Here is a 20,000-nt window from a genome sequence, read left to right on the forward strand (position 1 = left end):
TATTTGAAAGAAAACAAAATGCCATTTGCAACCCAGGTCAGGCAGGTGTGGTGCTTCAGTAGTATTGTTGTTATCTTGGCTGTGGGGTAACCAATGGCAACCAGGTCAGAATATAGCTGATCATGTGTTGGTGTAATGGGTGGTGTGTCTGTGTGTTTGTGTGTGTGTGTGTGTGTGTGTGTGTTAAAATAATTCCCCTATGGGGACAAACCGAAGAACCCTAAATGGTTCTACTTTAGCACCTTTTTTTCTAAGAGTGTACATGTCCCAAATTATTGTAATCCGTTAGCCTAATATGATCCACTATTGCTCGCGATCCTCAGGAACAACCACACGAATGTCACAGAGGAAAGAAAGGTAAACTAAAGATGTAATGGAATGATGCAAAATGTAAGGAAACTAACACTAAAAGTGACAGTTATAAATGCATGTGGGTATAACTGACGGTGGCTACCGATAGTGTGGTCCCCTGTAGCTCAGTTGGTAGAGCATGGCGCTTGCAACGCCAGGGTTGTGGGTTCGTTTCCCACGGGGGGGGGGGGGGCAGTATGAAAATGTATGCACTCACTAACTGTAAGGCGCTATGGATAAGAGCGTCTGCTAAATGACTAAAAATGTGAAATGCTTAATATTTAACATGATACAAATTTTAAAAAGTCTGGGTATATAATTAAAACAGTCTAGAAATCATAAATCAACTTGGTAGGTTTATACTGGGGTTTGTGCACGGCTACAGAAGCCTATAGCTTGGGTCTCCAAATGTCATCTCTGCAGGTTAAAAGGTCAGCATTTCACTCTGGAAAAGGTGATATGTTGATTTGCTGCCATATGACTGGTTTCACATTTGTCTCCAGCGATCAGAAGATAAAACAATTTACTTTTACAGTCCCATTATCCAAACCGATTGCTCAGTTACCTAGCTCTTATCAATTTGTAAATAATGGTGCATGGAGAATGGTGTTATTTCTGTCAGAAAAATTAAGTAGACATTGTTCCACTTGGAACTGGCAGGTTGCTTGACCTTATTGATCACGCGTACAGGTGGTGGAATTAAGTCTAGGTCAGAATACGGTGTATTTTTTAGTCATTTTAGCAGACGCTCTTATCCGGAGCGACTTACAGTTAGCGAGCGCATACATTTTTCATACTGGCCCCCCCCGTGGGAAGCGAACCCACAACCCTGGCGTTGCAAGCGCCATGCTCTACCAACTGAGCTACAGGACACCTCCTCTCCACCTTAGTTTATATGATCTCCACCTCGAACGAATAGCAGGTGAACAACACACTATTCTCATGCTTAAGTTCCAGGTCAGATAACGCACAGAGAGAAAAGTGCATTAAAAGAGATTTACGTTCCATTTACGCGTGGCGCTTAACTCGGGTCGGACTCCCCCCCCCTAGCTGTCTAACATCTATACTCTCCCACTATGTAGCTATCAACAAAACCTGCCTATGGAAACAGTACTTTATGAACTTCCCCCAATAGCTGTCTAACATCTATACTCTCCCACTATGTAGCTATCAACAAAACCTGCCTATGGAAACAGTACTTTATGAAGGGACATAAAGTTTAACCATACTGAACCTTGTATCCAGTCAAAATATAATAAAATGTCCCAACAAGTTTTACAATGTCATATCCAATATCATTAAACTAGTTATGTCAATGTCATATGCAATATCATTAAACTAGTTATGTCAATGTCATATTCCATATCATTAAACTAGTTATGTCAATACCATATCCCATATCATTAAACTAGTTATGTCAATACCATATCCCATATCATTAAACTAGTTATGTCAATACCATATCCCATATCATTAAACTAGTTGTGTCAATACCATATCCCATATCATTAAACTAGTTATGTCGATGTTTGTTGTAATTATGATTTGTTATGGTGTGGTGGTGGCGGTAAAAATCACAAGGCCTCATTGGGCTGATTCAGGTCCCTCCTTTGTGTTGTCTTTAGATTGGATCAGGCTTTGGTGGGCTGATTCAGGTCCTTCCTTTGTGTTGTCTTTAGATTGGATCAGGCTTTGGTGAGCGGTTTAATGACATTGTCAGATTTTCCCTGTCTTTTGTTTTGTAGAATACGGCGGCGGTTCTTCAACAACGAAGTACCATACCTTCAACCCAGGGTTCAGCTCCAAGTCCTACGTCTACACAGGCTCCAGACCTGTCATGGTGAGTGGTAGTCCTACGTCTACACAGGCTCCAGACCTGTCATGACAGGCTCCAGACCTGTCATGGTGAGTGGTAGTCCTACGTCTACACAGGCTCCAGACCTGTCATGGTGAGTGGTAGTCCTACGTCTACACAGGCTCCAGACCTGTCATGGTGAGTGGTAGTCCTACGTCTACACAGCCTCCAGACCTGTCATGACAGGCTCCAGACCTGTCATGGTGAGTGGTAGTCCTACGTCTACACAGCCTCCAGACCTGTCATGACAGGCTCCAGACCAGTCGTGATGAGCGGTTGTCTTAGGGACCAGGTATAACAAACAATACCGCCCTGGCAGAACGTATTCTTACTCTCAGGAAAATACTGCTACTGATACTGGATATCAGATCATATGTTCAGCAAAAGGCCCATGAATGAGTTAAGCGGTTGGGCGTCTCCAATAAGGAGATAGAGACATTATAGTCGGTGTCTGTCTACGTTAACATATGGACAGTGTACTCTCTGTGTGCTCTCTGCAGCTCCCTGTAAATACACAGTGGGATGGTTTCACATTGCGGTGTAGCAGAGCCAGTGATCTAGGTCTTCTCTGAGCTCCAGAAGTGCGGTATTTCACAGCAGGGGGGGGGGGTTAGTTGTCTCAAATAAAATAAAATAAAATAAAATAAAATGTTATCTGCCACATGCGCCGAATACAACAGGTGTTGACCATACAGTGAAATGCTTACTTACAAGCCCTTAACCAACAATGCAGTTTTAAGAAAGAAAAAAAAAAAGTGTTAAGTAAAAATAGCAAATAATTAAAGAGCAGCAGTAAAATAACAGTAGGGAGGCTATATACAGGGGGTACCGGTACAGAGTCAATGGTAAATAACAGTAGGGAGGCTATATACAGGGGGTATCGATACAGAGTCAATGGGAAATAACAGTAGGGAGGCTATATACAGGGGGTACCGGTACAGAGTCAATGGGAAATAACAGTAGGGAGGCTATATACAGGGGGTACCGGTACAGAGTCAATGGGAAATAACAGTAGGGAGGCTATATACAGGGGGTACCGGTACAGAGTCAATGTGAAATAACAGTAGGGAGGCTATATACAGGGGGTACCAGTACAGAGTAAATGTGAAATAACAGTAGGGAGGCTATATACAGGGGGTACCGGTACAGAGTCAATGGGAAATAACAGTAGGGAGGCTATATACAGGGGGTACCGGTACAGAGTCAATGGGAAATAACAGTAGGGAGGCTATATACAGGGGGGTACCGGTACAGAGTCAGTGTTAGTCGAGGTAATTGAGGTAATATGTACATGTAGGTAGAGTTATTAAAGTGACTATGCATAGATAATAAACAGAGTAGCAGCAACGTAAAAGAGGGGGTGGGGTTGGGGTGGTGGGGCAATGCAAATAGTCGGGGTAGTCATGATTAACTATTCAGGAGTCTTATGGCTTGGGGGTAGAAGCTGTTAAGAAGCCTCTTGGACCTAGATTTGGCACTCCGGTACCACTTGCCGTGCGGTAGCAGAGAGAACAGTCTAATGACTAGGGTGGCTGGAGTCTGTGACAATTTTCAGGGCCTTCCTCTGGGGGTTAAACGTCTTCATTCTTCTTCTTCTTCTCCTCTCATTCACCTCCTCTTCCTCCCCTCCTCTTCCTCCTCCTCCTCCTCCTCTTCCTCCTCCTCCTATTTCTCCCCCTCCTCCTCTTCCTCCCCTCCTCTTCCTCCCCTCCTCTTCCTCTCCCTCCTCCTCCTCCTCTTCCTCCCCTCCTCATCCTCTCCCTCCTCCTCCTCTTCCTCCTCCTCCTCTTCCTCCCCTCCTATTCCTCCTCTTCCTCTTCCTCCTCTTCCTCCTCTCCTCTTCCTCCCCCCTCCTCCTCCTCCTCCTCCTCCTCCTCCTCCTCCTCCTCCTCCTCTTCCTCCTCCTCCTCCTCCTCCTCCTATTCCTCCTCCTCCTCTTCCTCCCCTCATCTTCCTCCTCCTCATCTTGCTCATCCTCTTCCTCCCTCCTCCTCCTCTTCCTCCTCCTCATCTTCCTCCCCTCCTCTTCTTCCTCCTTTTCTTCCTCCTCTCCTCTTCCTCCACCTCCTCCTCCTCCTCTTCCTCCCCTCCTTTTCCACCCCCTCCTCCTCCTCCTCTTCCTCCTCCTCCTATTCCTCCTCCTCTTCCTCCCCTCATCTTCCTCCTCCTCATCTTCCTCCTCCTCTTCCTCCCGTCCTCTTCCTCCCCCTCCTCCTCCTCCTCTTCCTCCTCCTCCTATTCCTCCTCCTCTTCCTCCCCTCATCTTCCTCCTCCTCATCTTCCTCCTCCTCTTCCTCCCTCCTCCTCCTCTTCCTCCTCCTCATCTTCCTCCCCTCCTCTTCTTCCTCCTTTTCTTCCTCCTCCTGCTCTTCCTCTCTCCTCCTCCCCTTCCTACCCTCCTCCTCCTCTTCCTCCACTCCTCTCCTCTTCCTCTCCCTCCTCCCCATCCCCTCCTCTTCCTCCCCCCATCTCCTCCTCCCCTCCTCTTCCTCCTCATATGTCCCAGGCACCCAAGATGTCTCAGCACTCAGGCGGTTTCTCCTCCCACTCGGCGGCGGATCTGGGCGGTGGTCAGAGGGTCACCATGGGAGGTTTAGGAAGAGGAGGTGGAGGGCACAACTACCACGATGACATGCGTCTGGGAGGGGGGTACCAAGGAGGAGGGGGCTACCAGGTAACATTTGAATGATTCACTTTATTTGAATGATTTATTGTATTTTAATGATTTATTGTATTTTAATGATTTACTGTATTTTAATTATTTATTGTATTTTAATGATTTACTGTATTTTAATGATTTATTGTATTTTAATGATTTACTGTATCTTAACGATTTATTGTATTTTAAAGATTAATTGTAATTTAATGATTTACTGTATCTTAATGATTTATTGTATTTTAATGATTTATTGTATTTGAATGATTTATTGTATTTTAATGATTTACTGTATTTTAATGATTTATTGTATTCTGTGTACTGTATAAAACTATGTTTACTGAATCTACACCACATAAGAAATATATTTTAATTTGTCATTATAATTACTTTTCTATATATACAGTATTTAGTATACAGTAATAATTACTTTAATTTGTATATATACAGTAATACAGTAATATACTGTAAATACCAGGGTGCTGATTTATTTATGTTTTGTTCTACAGGGAGGAGGGATCTACCAGGGAGGAGGAGGGGGCATCGTGAGGGGGCAACAGATGTCCACCTTGATCCGGACGATGAGCCGTGGCCCTGGGCCAGATCCGGAGACCTCCCTGCGCTCCATGAGACTCCAGAACCTGCCTGCACAGGTATATGAATTTATATATATATATATATTATGTTTTGTGTGTGTATTGTGTGAACGTCAAATGTTTTTCTTGCAAGTGTTGTTCTGTATATCTGTGTTGTTGATATCTTTCTATCTGGATTGATGATAATCTGGCTTGATGTAGATGTTGATGATGATCTGGATTGATGATGATCTGAATTGATGTGGATGTTGATGATGATCTGGATTGATGATGATCTGAATTGATGTGGATGTTGTTGATGATCTGGATTGATGATGATCTGGATTGATGATGATCTGGGTGATTATGATCTGGATGGATGATGATCTGGATTGATGATGATCTGGATGTTGATGATGATCTGGATTGATGATGATCTGGATGATTATGATCTGGATTGATGATGATCTGGATTGATGATGATCTGGATGTTGATGATGATCTGGATTGATGATGATTTAGATTGATGTGGATGTTGATGATGAACTTTTGTATGCACACCAAGACAAATTCCTCTGTTCCTGTTCCAGTTTGTTGCTTGGCAACAACACTTCCTGATTCTGTTTCTGTTTCTTGTTTCAGCCGTCCCCAGTGGCATCCTGGGTGGCTGCGGACGTCGGCGATGGGGGCAGCCTGGTCTCAGACCGCGACGCCACCTTCAGCCGCCAGCAGTCTGTCTACAGCACCGTTAGCGGAGGAGCCTACAGCTCAGGGACACAAATGAGAAAGGCAGGAGGAGGAGGAGGAGGAGGAAGAGGGGGGTCCATGGTACCCATGAGGCGTTCACTCAGCGGGACACTAGCCCAGAGCGGAGGAGGGGATATGATGGTTGGTGGAGCGCCCTACCGGACATTTTACACAAGATTAACACATTCCGTTTGCACGGCATGTGAAATGACTTGATAACCTGTTTCTCATACAATTGAAATGTATTTAGGAACAAACGATGCACTCCTAACTAGCTTTACATGCTGACCACACCGTTCGCGTTGAAATATAAATGTACACATACATGTTATTCAATCATTGCATCCAAACTGCTCGCGCGCGTCAACGAGAGTCTGCGTAGCCAGGCGCTAAAATAGAACTTGGTTCTATTTGTGACGCTTGACGCGCTGCAAGTCCCGCCTCTCCTATCTCCTCATTGGTTTTTAGGAGCGTATACCCACGTGGGTGATTGAAAGATGAACTGAGGTCCGCGCTCCAGTCCAGTTGGTGGTGGTGATGCATCTTAAAGTTGGTTGCCAACTGACATATAAAGTCCAAAGAAGAAGAAGAAGAAGAAGAAGGAGAAGAAGAAGAAGAAGACTGAAGGAGGAAAGATGACTAGAAACAAACTTGGATTACCCTTTTATCTGTGGATTAATTGTCGGAGCGCGTTCCCGGTCTAGTCAGCATGTTAAGGAATTTGTCAAAGCAAAGACAGGGTAGAATGCATTTTTAACGTGTCACAGTACACCTTCTTCACAGTAAAAACATTTATTTTATAATGATTGTATTCATAAGATTGTATTTTTTTTATTTTTAACATCCGGTAGGGAGGAGAGGAGATGATGACGGTTCAGCAGCAGCATTCATTTAAAGGGCCAGCGTACCGCACCATCAGCAGGATCAACAACAGGAACAACAGGATGTCCATGGGCTCCATGTCCGGGGCTTCCACCTTCCCCCCTGGGGGGAGCAGCTACAGTGGAGGAGGAGGAGGAGGAGGAGGAGGCGGAGAGTTCGTGATGGGCCAGGTGAGGGTAACGATATGATAACTTTCATTTAGTTTGCATGGAAATGTATTTTATTTGGTCAGCACACAGAACCCACTATAATACAGTATAACAATACAACCCGCTATAATACAGTATAACAATACAACCCGCTATAATACAGTATAACAATACAACCCGCTATAATACAGTATAACAATACAACCCGCTATAATACAGTATAACAATACAACCCGCTATAATACAGTATAACAATACAACCCGCTATAATACAGTATAACAGTACAACCCGCTATAATACAGTATAACAATACAACCTGCTATAATACAGTATAACAATACAACCCGCTATAATACAGTATAACAATACAACCCGCTATAATACAGTATAACAATACAACGTACTGCAACAGAACAACACTGGGAGGTGAGCCCACACATATTCACATAGCCCCTGGTCCATGATGGGCCTAATCTGAGAGGTATTCTTAGCACCTAGCACACTGTCGCTATTTTACCTGCCTTGATTCTAAATGGATGTTTTTTTTTTATTTTTTTTATAATTATTATTATTAGCTATTATAAATAAGAAAAATGCCTTAGTCAAGCTTTCAGATAATGAAAAGCGCTATACAAATTCAAATGTATAATTGTTATTGTTGTTATGATTATGTATTTGTATAATATTGTTATTATTGTTATTGTTATTGTTATGTATTATTTGTAGGTGTTGTCGGGGTCTCAGGGGAATCTGATGATGATGCAACAGCAGAGACAGGCCTCTCTGCCCAGGACCATGTCTGTCAAGAGCATGCACAGTGTCGGGAAGGGCATGGATATCTACGACAGACAGATGGACATGACTGACAGCATGGGAAACCTCAGCGGGTAAGACATGACTGGCACTGTGCCTAATAAAACAGGTGTGGACTTTACTGTGAAATGCTTACTTACGAGCCCTTAACCAACAATGCAAAGTAAGCAATTAGCATCATATAAAAAAAGGAAATAGTAACACAATAAAATGCTAAATGACCAAAGAGGATGTTTTGATGAGGGAGGAGCGCGTTATGATGGGAGATGTCTCTTTCCCAAGAGCTTTGGATTCTGAGACGACTCCTGCATTGCTCCCGTAGTGGCAGGACTGGTTTGGGTGTGGCACCACAGCAGTTTCAGGCTTCACATTTCACACACAAACAGCCGGCGCCTAGTGGTTAGCACAGCAGATGGAAATAACACAGTGTGTTAGCTTTAGCTTAGTTACCATTCACACAGGCAAATACTTACACCATGGGAGTGAATCCTGTGAATCATTTTGGCCTGGCTGGTCAGCTAGACTGGCAATGTTGATTCAAGTATTACCTCCGTTTGCCTAATCATACACCAGGGGTTGGGTTCAACTCCATTTGAATTCCAGTCAATTGAGTTCCACGTTTTCCGCATTGAAAGCATTGAAGGAGTTGGAATTTCAGTGTACTCCCTTTAAATGTAATTGACCACAACCCTGTCATACACAGAGGGCCAGTTTCTCAATAGAGGAGCTTTTCATTCCAGGACCAGGCTCGTCTTGATGCACTACATGACCAAAAGTATGTGGACGCCTGCTCGTGAAACATTTCATTCGAAAATCACGGGCATTAATATGGAGTTGGTCCCCCCCCCCTTTGCAGCCTCCACTCTTCTGGGAAGGCTTTCCACTAGATGTTGGAACATTGCTGTAGGGGACTTCCATTCAGCCACAAGAGCATTAGTGAGGTCGGGCACTGATGTTGGGCGATTAGGCCTGGCTCGCAGTCGGCATTCCGATTCATCCCAAAGATGTTCAATGGGGTTGAGGTCAGGGCTCTGTGCAGGCCAGTCAAGTTCTTCCACACCGATCGCAACAAACCATTTCTGTATGGACCTCGCTTTGTGCACGGGGGCATGCTGAAACAGGAAAGGGCCTTCCCCAAACTGTTGCCACAAAGTTGGAAGCACAGAATCGTCTACAATGTCAATTGTATACTGTAGCGTTAAGATTTCCCTTCACTGGAACTAAAGGGCCTAGCCCGAACCATGAACAACAGCCCCAGACCATTATTCCTCCTCCACCAAACTTTACAGTTGGCACTATGCATTGGAGCAGGTAGCGTTCTCCTGGCATCCGCCAAACCCAGATTTGTCCGTCGGACTGCCAGATGGTGAAGCGTGATTCATCACTCCAGAGAACATGTTTCCACTGCTCCAGAGTCCAATGGTGGCGAGCTTTACACCACTCCAGCCGACGCTTGGCATTGTGCATGGTGATCTTAGGCATTTGTGCTGTTACTCGGCTATGGAAACCCATTTCATAATGCTCCCGACGAACAGTTCTTGTGCTGACGTTGCTTCCAGAAGCAGTTTGGAACTCGGTAGTGAGTGTTGCAACCGAGGACAGACGATTTTTACGCGCTACGCGCTTCAGCGGTCCCGTTCTGTGAGCTTGTGTGGCCTACCACTTCGCGGCTGAGCCGTTGTTGCTCCTAGATGTTTCCACTTCACAATAACAGCACTTACAGTTGACCGGGGACAGCTCTAGCAGGGCAGAAATTTGACGAACTGACTTGTTGGAAAGGTGGCATCCTATGACGGTGCCACGTTGAAAGTCACTGAGCTCTTCAGTAAGGCCATTCTACTGCCAATGTTTGTCTATGGAGATTGCACGGCTGTGTGCTCGATTTTATACACCTGTCAGCAACGGGTGTGGCTGAAATAGCCAAATCCATTAATTTGAAGGGGTGTCCACATACTTTTGCATATATAGCGTGAGTTTCCCAGAGTGTCAGCACCATGAAATCCGCTGTCATTCATCCCCTATTCTTCATCTGAGTGTCTATTTAACCAGATTACTGTAAAGCTCTTCATGACAGCTGTTGACAACTGGGCTTTATAAATACATTTAGGACAGGAATCATTGCGATCCACAATAGATCCACGTTATAGCGCACTTGACATTTAAAGGTCATTTCTAAATGAGCCGACATCTTTACCTTAAATGCGATCTCCATGAAGGCGGTAGCATTGCCTTTAAAAGCTGCGTTGTCCACCATCGGATTGAATCCCGCCCTTAATAATTGATCTCTTTGTGATTGGAAAGGATTAATAACTTGGACATGCCTACGGCGGTGAGGTACCTGACGGAGGAGGATGCTGACCTGCAGGTTCTGGGAGCAGCTTATATCCAACACGAGTGTTACAACAACAACGATGCCAAGAACGAGGTAATAAAGGGACTTCCTTTTGCATCCTGCGGTCACCAGATCTCTGGCTGCGTCCCAAATGACACCCTATTCGCTTTATAGTGCACTACTTTTGACCAGAACCCTATAAAACTAGTGCACTATATAGGGAATAGGGTGCCATTTGGGACACAAACCTCTGTCTCTCTGTTGTTTCCTTCTTGTGACGTTTTCCCACGTCTGATGTGGAAAGGACTACCATGTGAACTGACTAACCCTCAGATATGCATCCCTGTTGGTGTGGTACAGTATGTTCCCCAGCTGAATATAAGGAACATACATTCTTTAATGGTGGTGAGGTTGTTAGTTGCATAAGAACTATTGTGTGTCAACACATTGACGTGCTCCAGCGGTGCCAGCTGCTTATTATGAACGCCTCAACTGTAATTTATGTCATAGTTCAGCAGACGTTCATGTGATCTAAGTAGTTATAAAAGAATGCTGTCTTGTTGAAGTGACAGACAGTGGTTTGTCACAGACAGGTATCTTGTAGGACGGGAGTAGGAAACCATGGTCCTGGAGTGCTGCAGGAAGACCAGGTGTGGTGTTGAATTCAGGCTGAACTGAACTGATCAATCAGCTCAGTTGGGCAGATGTGGTGCCTATTTGGAACACTATCCTGCAGCACAGGGTTGCCTACTCCTGTTGTAGGAAGTTGTTCTGCTAACTAACGAGCAGTATTACAGACTGTTGTAGGAACTTGTTCTGCTAACTAACGAGCAGTGTTACAGACTGTTGTAGGAACTTGTTCTGCTAACTAACGAGCAGTATTACAGACTGTTGTAGGAACTTGTTCTGCTAACTAACGAGCAGTATTACAGACTGTTGTAGGAAGTTGTTCTACTAACTAACGAGCAGTGTTACAGACTGTTGTAGGAACTTGTTCTGCTAACTAACGAGCAGTGTTACAGACTGTTGTAGGAACTTGTTCTGCTAACTAACGAGCAGTCTTACAGGAAGTTGTTCTGCTAACTAACGAGCAGTATTACAGACTGTTGTAGGAAGTTGTTCTACTAACTAACGAGCAGTATTTCAGACTGTTGTAGGAACTTGTTCTGCTAACTAACGAGCAGTATTACAGACTGTTGTAGGAACTTGTTCTGCTAACTAACGAGCAGTCTTACAGGAAGTTGTTCTGCTAACTAACGAGCAGTATTACAGACTGTTGTAGGAACTTGTTCTGCTAACTAACGAGCAGTGTTACAGATAGTACTTCATGTGTGCTGTTGTTGAAGGAGGAGTTTCAGCCAGTCCCAATTCATTCTATACCCCTTTCCCATGTGGTCTTCACCTCTCCAGACCCTACAGACCTGCAAAAACATTGAATGGTTGGGGCCAAGGCGTAGGGAGTGAATTAGGACCATAAGTTTGAGTCTGAACCTTACAGAGTTGTCCCCGTCTCTCTCTCTCTCCCACCACTAGGCGCGGCATTATAAGGCCATCCCAGAGCTGGTGAGGCTGTTCAGCAGTGAGAACCAGGAAGTGGCTCGCTACGCCACGGGGGCTGTGAGGAACCTCATCTATGAGAACATGGACAACAAGGTGTCCCTCATCGAGGAGGGAGGGATCCCACAACTCATAAATGCTCTGAAGGAGAATGACGACGAGCTACGGAAGAACATCACAGGTATGACGTTTTAAAATGGTTGTCATTCAGCAGACTGTGTGCTGTCTGGGGGTTGAGAACGGAGCGGAGGACACATTTACATTGTTCGATTGGACAAGAAAGTCATATTGTATTACATTTTAGTCATTTAGCAGACGCTCTTATCCAGAGCGACTTACAGTTTGTGAGTGCATACATTTTTCATACTGGCCCCCTGTGGGAATCAAACCGACAACCCTGGCGTTGCAAGCGCCATGCTCTACCAACTGAGCTACACGGGGCCCGGAGAAACTTCCAGTTAGGACATTCATCTCTAAGGTAGCTTAGGTAAGACAACCAGATTTCACAGTCATAGTAAGTGAAACTTTCCTGAGAGACCAAGTGCTCTCTCAGATACAGTGACAGGCCGTTGTTTGAAAAGAGAACGTGTTCTCTCTCAGTAACGTACCTGGTTAAAAAAACTTTAGGTTCAATAACAGGTATGAGAGCCCAAGTGTCTGTCACTCACACCATGGCCTCTCAATAGAGTTGACCCCATAGAAATAGAATGAGTAGAACTGAAATTCTCATTCGAGTCAACGTTCCGTGATGGGGTGGACTGGCGGCCGTATTGAGTGTAGAGTTGAATTGCTGAGATCTGAGGGCTTTTCTCCGGTCTAGTTACTGTAGTTATGGTCCCTGCCTCTCTGTACTACCTTAACCTTTCCATCCACATGTCTAGACCGGTAGCAGGCTGAGGGTTGAAACTGAAGCTATCTATTGGAACTCAAAGGAAACCCCTCAACACCTAGCTTTCTACAACAGATTCTGGGGTTAAGTGAGTTCAGGCAGACCCTATAGGGAATGGTTTGGGCGGGGGTGAGGGAGTGGCGAGCTGAGGACCCCTTGCCCCTGAATAATACACGTCCATGAAAAGGTGGTGTCTGTTTTCGTGTGTGTGCATGCGTGCGTGTGTGTGTGTGCATGCGTGTGTGTGTGTGCATGCGTGTGTGTGTGTGTGTGCATGCATGTGTGTGTGTGTGTGTGAGGAGTACATAGTATAATGTGGGCGGCAGGTAGCTTAGTGGGTAAGAGCGTTGTGCCAGTAACCGAAAGGTCGCTGGTTCTAATCCCCGAGCCGACTAGGTGAAAAATCTGTTGATGTGCCCTTAAGCAAGGCACTTAACCCTAATTGCTCCTGTAAGTCGCTCTGGATAAGAGCGTCTGCTAAATGACGTAAATGTAATAAAGGAGGGAGTTGTGTCCACCTGAGGAGTACATAGTGTTTATGAGAGAGTTGTGTCCACCTGAGGAGTACATAGTGTTTATGAGAGAGTTGTGTCCACCTGAGGAGTACATAGTGTATATGAGAGAGTTGTGTCCACCTGAGGAGTACATAGTGTTTATGAGAGAGTTGTGTCCACCTGAGGAGTACATAGTGTATAGGAGGGAGTTGTCTCCACCTGTAGAGTAGAGTTATCTCTCTGTCTCTCTGCCACACCCTGTATGACTCAGAGTCCTGTCACTCTCTCTAGTCAAGCTGTTACAACACGATCTGTGTCTCTGCCTGTTCATGCTGTTGGTACACAGCCAAGGGGAACTCCTGTAGAGGAGAGAGAAAGGGCAGGCTGTAGAGAGCTGTTATGACTGCTGGGTTAGTTCCTATGAGACTGGTCATAGTGGCAACACACTAGACATGTTTTTGCTTGTTGATGTTGTCACCGAAATACGTATTTACCAGATTAAAACAGATACCAGTTGACCCGTAAACTAGATGACCAGTTTACAACCAGAAAAGTATGTTATTAAGATGCAATTTGCCACATTGTGCCCGCTGAGAAGCATGCTTTCTATTACGTTTTTGTGAACCGCCCTATGGCCACTTTACTCAGCGAGTCTCTCTGGGTTTTCTGTCAGGTATTCTGTGGAACCTGTCATCCAAAGACAACCTGAAGGAGAAACTAGCCAAGGAGACGCTAGCTGAGCTCACAGAGAAGATCCTGATCCCACTGTCAGGCAGCAGAGACTCTGAGGTCATCCAGCAGAGCCCCTCCGAGGTTGACATCTTCTACAACACCACCGGGTGTCTCAGGTACAGTACACTATAGTACAGTATAGTACAGTAAAGGACAGTACAGTACACTATAGTACACTATACTATAGTACAATATAGAAAAATATAGTACACTATAGTACAGTATAGTACAGTACAGTACACTATAGTACACTATACTATAGTACAATATAGAAAAATATAGTACACTATAGTACAGTATAGTACACTATAGTACAGTATAGTACAGTATAGTACACTATACTATAGTACAATGTAGAAAAATATAGTACACTATAGTACAGTATAGTACAATATAGTACAGTATCTAGTTCACTGCAGTATAGTACACTATAGTACAGTATAGTACACTATAGTACAGTATAGTACAGTATAGTACACTATAGTACAGTATAGTACACTATAGTACAGTATAGTACAGTATAGTATACTATAGTACACTATAATACAGTATGGTACAGTATAGAGTTCACTGCAGAATAGTACACTTTCTGTTCTTCTTGTTCTTCCTCTCATTCTTCACATAATTTTTCGGGTAAGGACACCGTTCCATGTCAGCTCTGATTTATGTTTGCCTGTCCCGTCCCTAACCTCTCCCCAGGAACCTGAGCTCAGTGAATGAGAAGACCAGACGGCAGATGCGGGAGACCAACGGTCTGGTGGATGCCCTGGTAGGATACATCCAGGCCTCGCTACAGGACGGCAAGGGGGAGGAAAAGGTGAGGCCCGAGCAAGATTGTAGAATAATAATTTCGTTATTGATCGGATATATAGCGCCTTTCCTGATGCTCAAAGCACTTTGCAATGAAAGGGGAAACTCACCTCAACCAACAATTTCCTATCTGGGTGACTCCACAGCAGGCATTTTGCGCCAGAACCCTCACCACACATCAGCTAATCTCATTTGAGTATGGACCTAATGATTTTTCTGTGTGTGTCCAGGGAGTGGAGAATGCAGTGTGTGTCCTGAGGAACCTCTCCTACCAACTGTACAGTGAGATCCCGCCCTCAGCCCTGCTACGTCTGGAAGGACCAACCAGAGGCCAGGAAACCAGCATGAGCGAAGCCATTGGTTGCTTTACCCCTCAGAGCAATAAAGTCAAAAATGTATGTATCACACTGTCAATCCTCTCATTCTTCTTGTCCATCTTCTTCTGTCAGTGTAGCAGTTGAACCTTAATTGTCTTAATGCTATTCAGTATGACCCCTGTCTGTGTGAAAATGGAACTCCCCTTTTCCGTCTTTCAGAGGAAGAACCAGGACATGGCTACGTTCACAGAGGTAGCCCGCATACCCAAGGGTCTAGAGTGGCTGTGGCACCCCCAGGTGGTGGGGCTGTATAACAGCGTGCTGCAAAACTGTGAGAGTAACATCACCACCCGCGAGGCTGCAGCCGGGGCTCTGCAGAACATCACCGCAGGAGACAAGAGGGTGAGGGTTGAGAATTGCCAACGGGTTCTTCGGCTGTCCCCTTAGGATAACCCTTTGAAGAACCCTTTTGGTTCCAGGTAAAAAACCCTTTGGGTTCCATGTAGAACCCTCTGTGGAAAGGGTTCTACATGGAACCCAAAAGGGTTCTACCAGGAACCAAAAAGGGTTCTACCTGGAACCAAAAAGGGTTCTACCTGGAACCAAAAAGGGTTCTACCAGGAACCAAAAAGGGTTCTACCAGGAACCAAAAAAGGGTTCTACCTGGAACCAAAAACTGTTCTCCTATGGGGACAGCCGAAGAACCCTATTGGTACCTTTTTTTTTTCTAAGAGTGTAGAATGACCTCTCTGTCTCAAAAGAGTGAGCAACTCCAAGTCAGATCACTCGCATTGATCAGGTTTATAACTCTCTGTCCAGAAAACAAGCCCTATCCCAGACACTTGTGGATATCTGAGGATTTGAGCAATCCTAGGGGGTAGGGATTGTTTATGGACAAGGCCAAAATACAGAATTTAAAATGTTCTTGACTTGGACGTACATTTCCATTCATCCCACCCTCTCCTTCCTCAGTGGGCGGAGGTGCTGAGTCATGTGGCTCTGGACCAGGAGAGGATGCTTCCTGTGGTATTGGACAAACTGAGGACCAATAATGACCCGGAGATGAGATCCATCACCGGCTTCCTAAGAAACCTGTCACGCCATGCCAAGGACAAGAACGCCATGGGTCAGTACCATAGATAATACATGTACACGCGTTAGTACCTTTGACCCACTTCAATACAAAAGTAGTTTTGTCGGTAACTTTGTCACCGATGGGAAATTGGTTTGCGGCATACGTTTTATTTTTTAAAACATGACATAATGAGAACAGCAGATCTGAATCAACACGAGGCAGAAATCAGACTTTCATGGAATTTAGGGATTGATTTCATGGCAATGTGAGATTTGCATGGACATTTGCATTTGCATGTGGACCACAAAGTTACAATGTGTCTTTGAATGACATATAAGCGAAACCAGATGGGGGGGGGGGGGGGGACCCATTTATTTGATGCTAGAGCAAGGACCAACAACACAACACAGGTCGACCAATAAAACAATCCTCTCTCCAGCCACAAAGGTAGTGAACAACCTGGTGACTGAACTGCCCGCTGACGGTCACCAGAAGGAGCCGTCCAGCGACGTGGTGGTGAACATCTGTGGAACGCTGAACAACCTGGTGACCTCCAGCTCCGTCGCAGCCCGGGACATCGCCTTCTTCGACGGGCTGCAGAAACTAGTGGCGATCAAGAACTCCCACGACAGCAGGTATGGGAATGGGAGCAATATTGGTAGCACTGTTTCTGCTGGTGGCCATCAAGAACTCCCATGGTAGCAGGTACAGTGCTGCTTGAAAGTATGTGAACCCCACAGGGCTGGTCATTATTGTTGCTATAAAATATTAAAATAAACATGTAAAATCCTTATCTAAACCCCAATTCGTAATAAAAACATTCCAAGTAAACGACAGAAAAAAGAAAGAAAAAAATATATATGTTTTCATTGTTTATTTAACAAAAGTGGTTTATTTAACGGAAACTCAGATTTGATCTGTGCAGAAATATGTGAACCCCTTCAGTCAATAGCTTGTGGCAACTCCATTAGCAGCAATAACTTGGACTAAACGTCTCCTACAGCCAGTAATCAGTCTCTGACATCTGTTTTGAGGGATTTTTGTCCACTCCTCCTCACAGAACTCAGCCAATTGAGTGAGGTTTGAGGGATGTCTGGCATGAACTGCCCGCTTCAGGTCCTGCCACAGCATCTCGATTGGATTTAGGTCAGGACTTTGACTTGGCCAATCCAAAACACATCTTCTTTCTCCTGAGCCATTCTTTGGTAGATTTGCTTGAATGCTTTGGGTCGTTGTCTTGTTGGAAGACCCATTTTCGGCCCAGCTTTAGCTCCTTGACTGATGGCCTGACGTTCTGTTCAAGAATCTCCTGGTATACCTCAGAATTCATGGTTCCCTTAATGATGTGGAGTCGTCCAGGTCCAGAGGAGGAAAATCAGCCCCCAGATCTTGACATTCCCACCACCATGCTTGGCTGTTGGGATAAGGTTATTTTGGTGGTAGTCAGTGTTGGGTTTTCGCCAAACATAGCGGTATTGATTGTGACCAAAAAGGTCAATTTCGGACTCATCGGTCCAGAGAATGGACTTCCAGAAACCTTCAGGTTTGTCCAGGTGGTCTCTGGCAAAGTTAAGACGGGCAGTTTGGTTCTTTTTTTGACAGCAGAGGCTTCTTCCTAGCAACCCTCCCGTGAATGGCATTTCGGTTCAGCGTTCTTATTGTTAAAGCATGCACAGTTACCTGAGATGCAGCAAGGGAGGTCTGCAAATCTCTAGATGTTATGTTTGGGTTGGCTTTTACCTGATTTATTATTGCCCTTGGGGATAGTTTGGAAGGGCGTCCACTTCTAGGCCGAGTTGCTGTCATGTTAAATGCTCTCCATTTGTAAATTATTTGCCTCAGAGTTGACTGACGGAGCTCAAATCTTTTTGAGATGATGTTATAGCCTTCCCCAGACTGATGCACTCTCACTACCCTCGTCCTGATGTCCTCTGAGATCTCCTCTCCTCTCGGCATGGTGTGGCTTTGCATTCACCTGGATGGGTAACACCAAACTGACCAGGTTTCTTATCTCTATTTATCAGAGTCCCGCCCAAACTCTTTCCTAACGATCTCTCCTTTTGATTGGTTCATTTGGTAGCTAATTATTTACCCACGTGATTCTACTCACCTACTTGATTTAACCAATGCAACTTGGGGTTCACTTTATTTTTGCTCCTGCACTAATTCCTTTTTAATTTTGTTTTTCTACTACACGCATGATTTCCTCTACACCAACATATGGTATTGGTAAATATAAACCTGTTATGTCAGATCAAAAAGACTGGTTCTGATTAAAATAAGATTTCATGGTAAAAACTTTAAAAAATCTGTAATTGCACAAGGGGTTCACATACTTTCAAGCAGCACTGTAAATGGAAAATGAGTAGCAGTGGAATATTAGTAGCACTGTTTCTGGACAGGAGGAGGAATGTTGAGACAGAAGATTTTACTGACCACGCGAATTGACCCGGAAATGTTCCAGGGTTCGAGTGTGAATGGTAATAGTAATGGCGAGAGGGGACAGCCATGTCTCGCTCTCTGCAACAGCGAGGATTTTGGAGTTGTTAGTATGCATGCAAGCTCTCGGCTATACTAGTGCCTAGAGTTTTTCCTGGACATTTCGTCAGTTTTTATGAGAGAGAGCCATTCAGACGCCCACTACCGTTCCCCACAGTGACAGTGTTTCCAGGAGGAGTGGATACTGAACACAATGTGCACACGATATACCACCTTTCCGACAATGTGGTAGCACATTTCCCTAGCATTTCCCCCAGCCCTGTCTGCCTGTCTGTCCCTGGCCAAACACACAGATGTGGTATTATGAGGCCACGACTGAAATGGGAAAAATATAATTATCTTATAATGCCCCTTGGTCTTGGAACAAGCTGCAAAATACTTGAAAACTGGAGGAGAGGGAATCGCTTGCTGAGTAAAGCTCTGATTTGTATGTATTGTATTGTCTTGTCTTGTGTGTACACACTGTCTACTTCCTGCTGACCTCTTGACAGGTCCCCCTTCCAAAAAGAGGTTTCTAACCTCAAGGATTTTTTTCCTGGTTAATATTAAGGTTAAATAAAGATGAAATAAAACTTAAAATGAGCAGAAACAATTCAGACAGACCTAATGTCACTCCCATGATAAGGATACCCACCTCTCTTATCAAATTAGGACAATGTCTACTTGATCAGCCCACACAGAGAGATGGTGGGTATAGAATATTCACTGTCCCTTTTATTGTGGTAATTTTCCAGTTAAGTATTAGTTACTGGGAATTAAGTTTTGTCTTGTGTCTTGAAAGAACGGTCAAACTGAAAGTCTTCAACAAAAAGCCAAGGCAGTCCTTTTGTGATCTTTAATTAAAGGGGCTTTTATTGAATTGTCTTACCATTAGAGCAGGGGGTTCTTCAACTTTTTCAGCTCGAGAAAAACCTGCTTTAGAGTATTAGAGCGAATCTCAGTCCAACTGCTTGTTTTTTAACCTGGTCTTTATGGTGTCTCTCTTGTAGCCCAGCTAGTTAATAACCTGGTCTTTATGGCATCTCTCTTGTAGCCCTGGGAAGCTGAAAGCAGCCAAAGCAGCAGCCACAGTCCTCTGCAACATGTTCCAGTACAAGAAGCTGCACAAGGACTACAAACAGGTGAGAAACACCACTGGAGAATGGTAGAGAGGAGAGGATCACAGACTACTGGAGAATGGTAGAGAGGAGAGGATCACAGACTACTGGAGAATGGTAGAGAGGAGGATCACAGACTACTGGAGAATGGTAGAGAGGAGGATCATAG

General features: G+C 44.7%; 1 protein-coding gene across 2 annotated transcripts in view; it reads left to right on the forward strand.

Moving 5' to 3' along the window:
* Window positions 1–19,901, forward strand: part of LOC311134747 (plakophilin-3-like) — a 30,981-nt gene extending 11,080 nt beyond the window's left edge. For both annotated transcript variants that reach the window (XM_084168524.1, XM_084168523.1), the window contains 15 exons: window positions 2,097–2,191; window positions 4,713–4,880; window positions 5,372–5,515; window positions 6,080–6,325; window positions 7,036–7,236; window positions 7,943–8,103; window positions 10,331–10,454; window positions 11,895–12,099; window positions 13,975–14,149; window positions 14,733–14,850; window positions 15,074–15,238; window positions 15,380–15,562; window positions 16,133–16,286; window positions 16,675–16,870; window positions 19,768–19,901. In XM_084168524.1, the coding sequence (XP_084024650.1) occupies window positions 2,097–2,191; window positions 4,713–4,880; window positions 5,372–5,515; window positions 6,080–6,325; window positions 7,036–7,236; window positions 7,943–8,103; window positions 10,331–10,454; window positions 11,895–12,099; window positions 13,975–14,149; window positions 14,733–14,850; window positions 15,074–15,238; window positions 15,380–15,562; window positions 16,133–16,286; window positions 16,675–16,870; window positions 19,768–19,882 (2,450 nt within the window). In that variant the 3' untranslated portion in view covers window positions 19,883–19,901. The remainder of the gene's footprint in view (window positions 1–2,096; window positions 2,192–4,712; window positions 4,881–5,371; window positions 5,516–6,079; window positions 6,326–7,035; window positions 7,237–7,942; window positions 8,104–10,330; window positions 10,455–11,894; window positions 12,100–13,974; window positions 14,150–14,732; window positions 14,851–15,073; window positions 15,239–15,379; window positions 15,563–16,132; window positions 16,287–16,674; window positions 16,871–19,767) is intronic.
* Window positions 19,902–20,000: the final 99 nt, after the last annotated feature.

This window comes from Coregonus lavaretus (assembly GCF_964263955.1).
Source record: "Coregonus lavaretus genome assembly, chromosome: 9".
NCBI lineage: Eukaryota > Metazoa > Chordata > Actinopteri > Salmoniformes > Salmonidae > Coregonus > Coregonus lavaretus.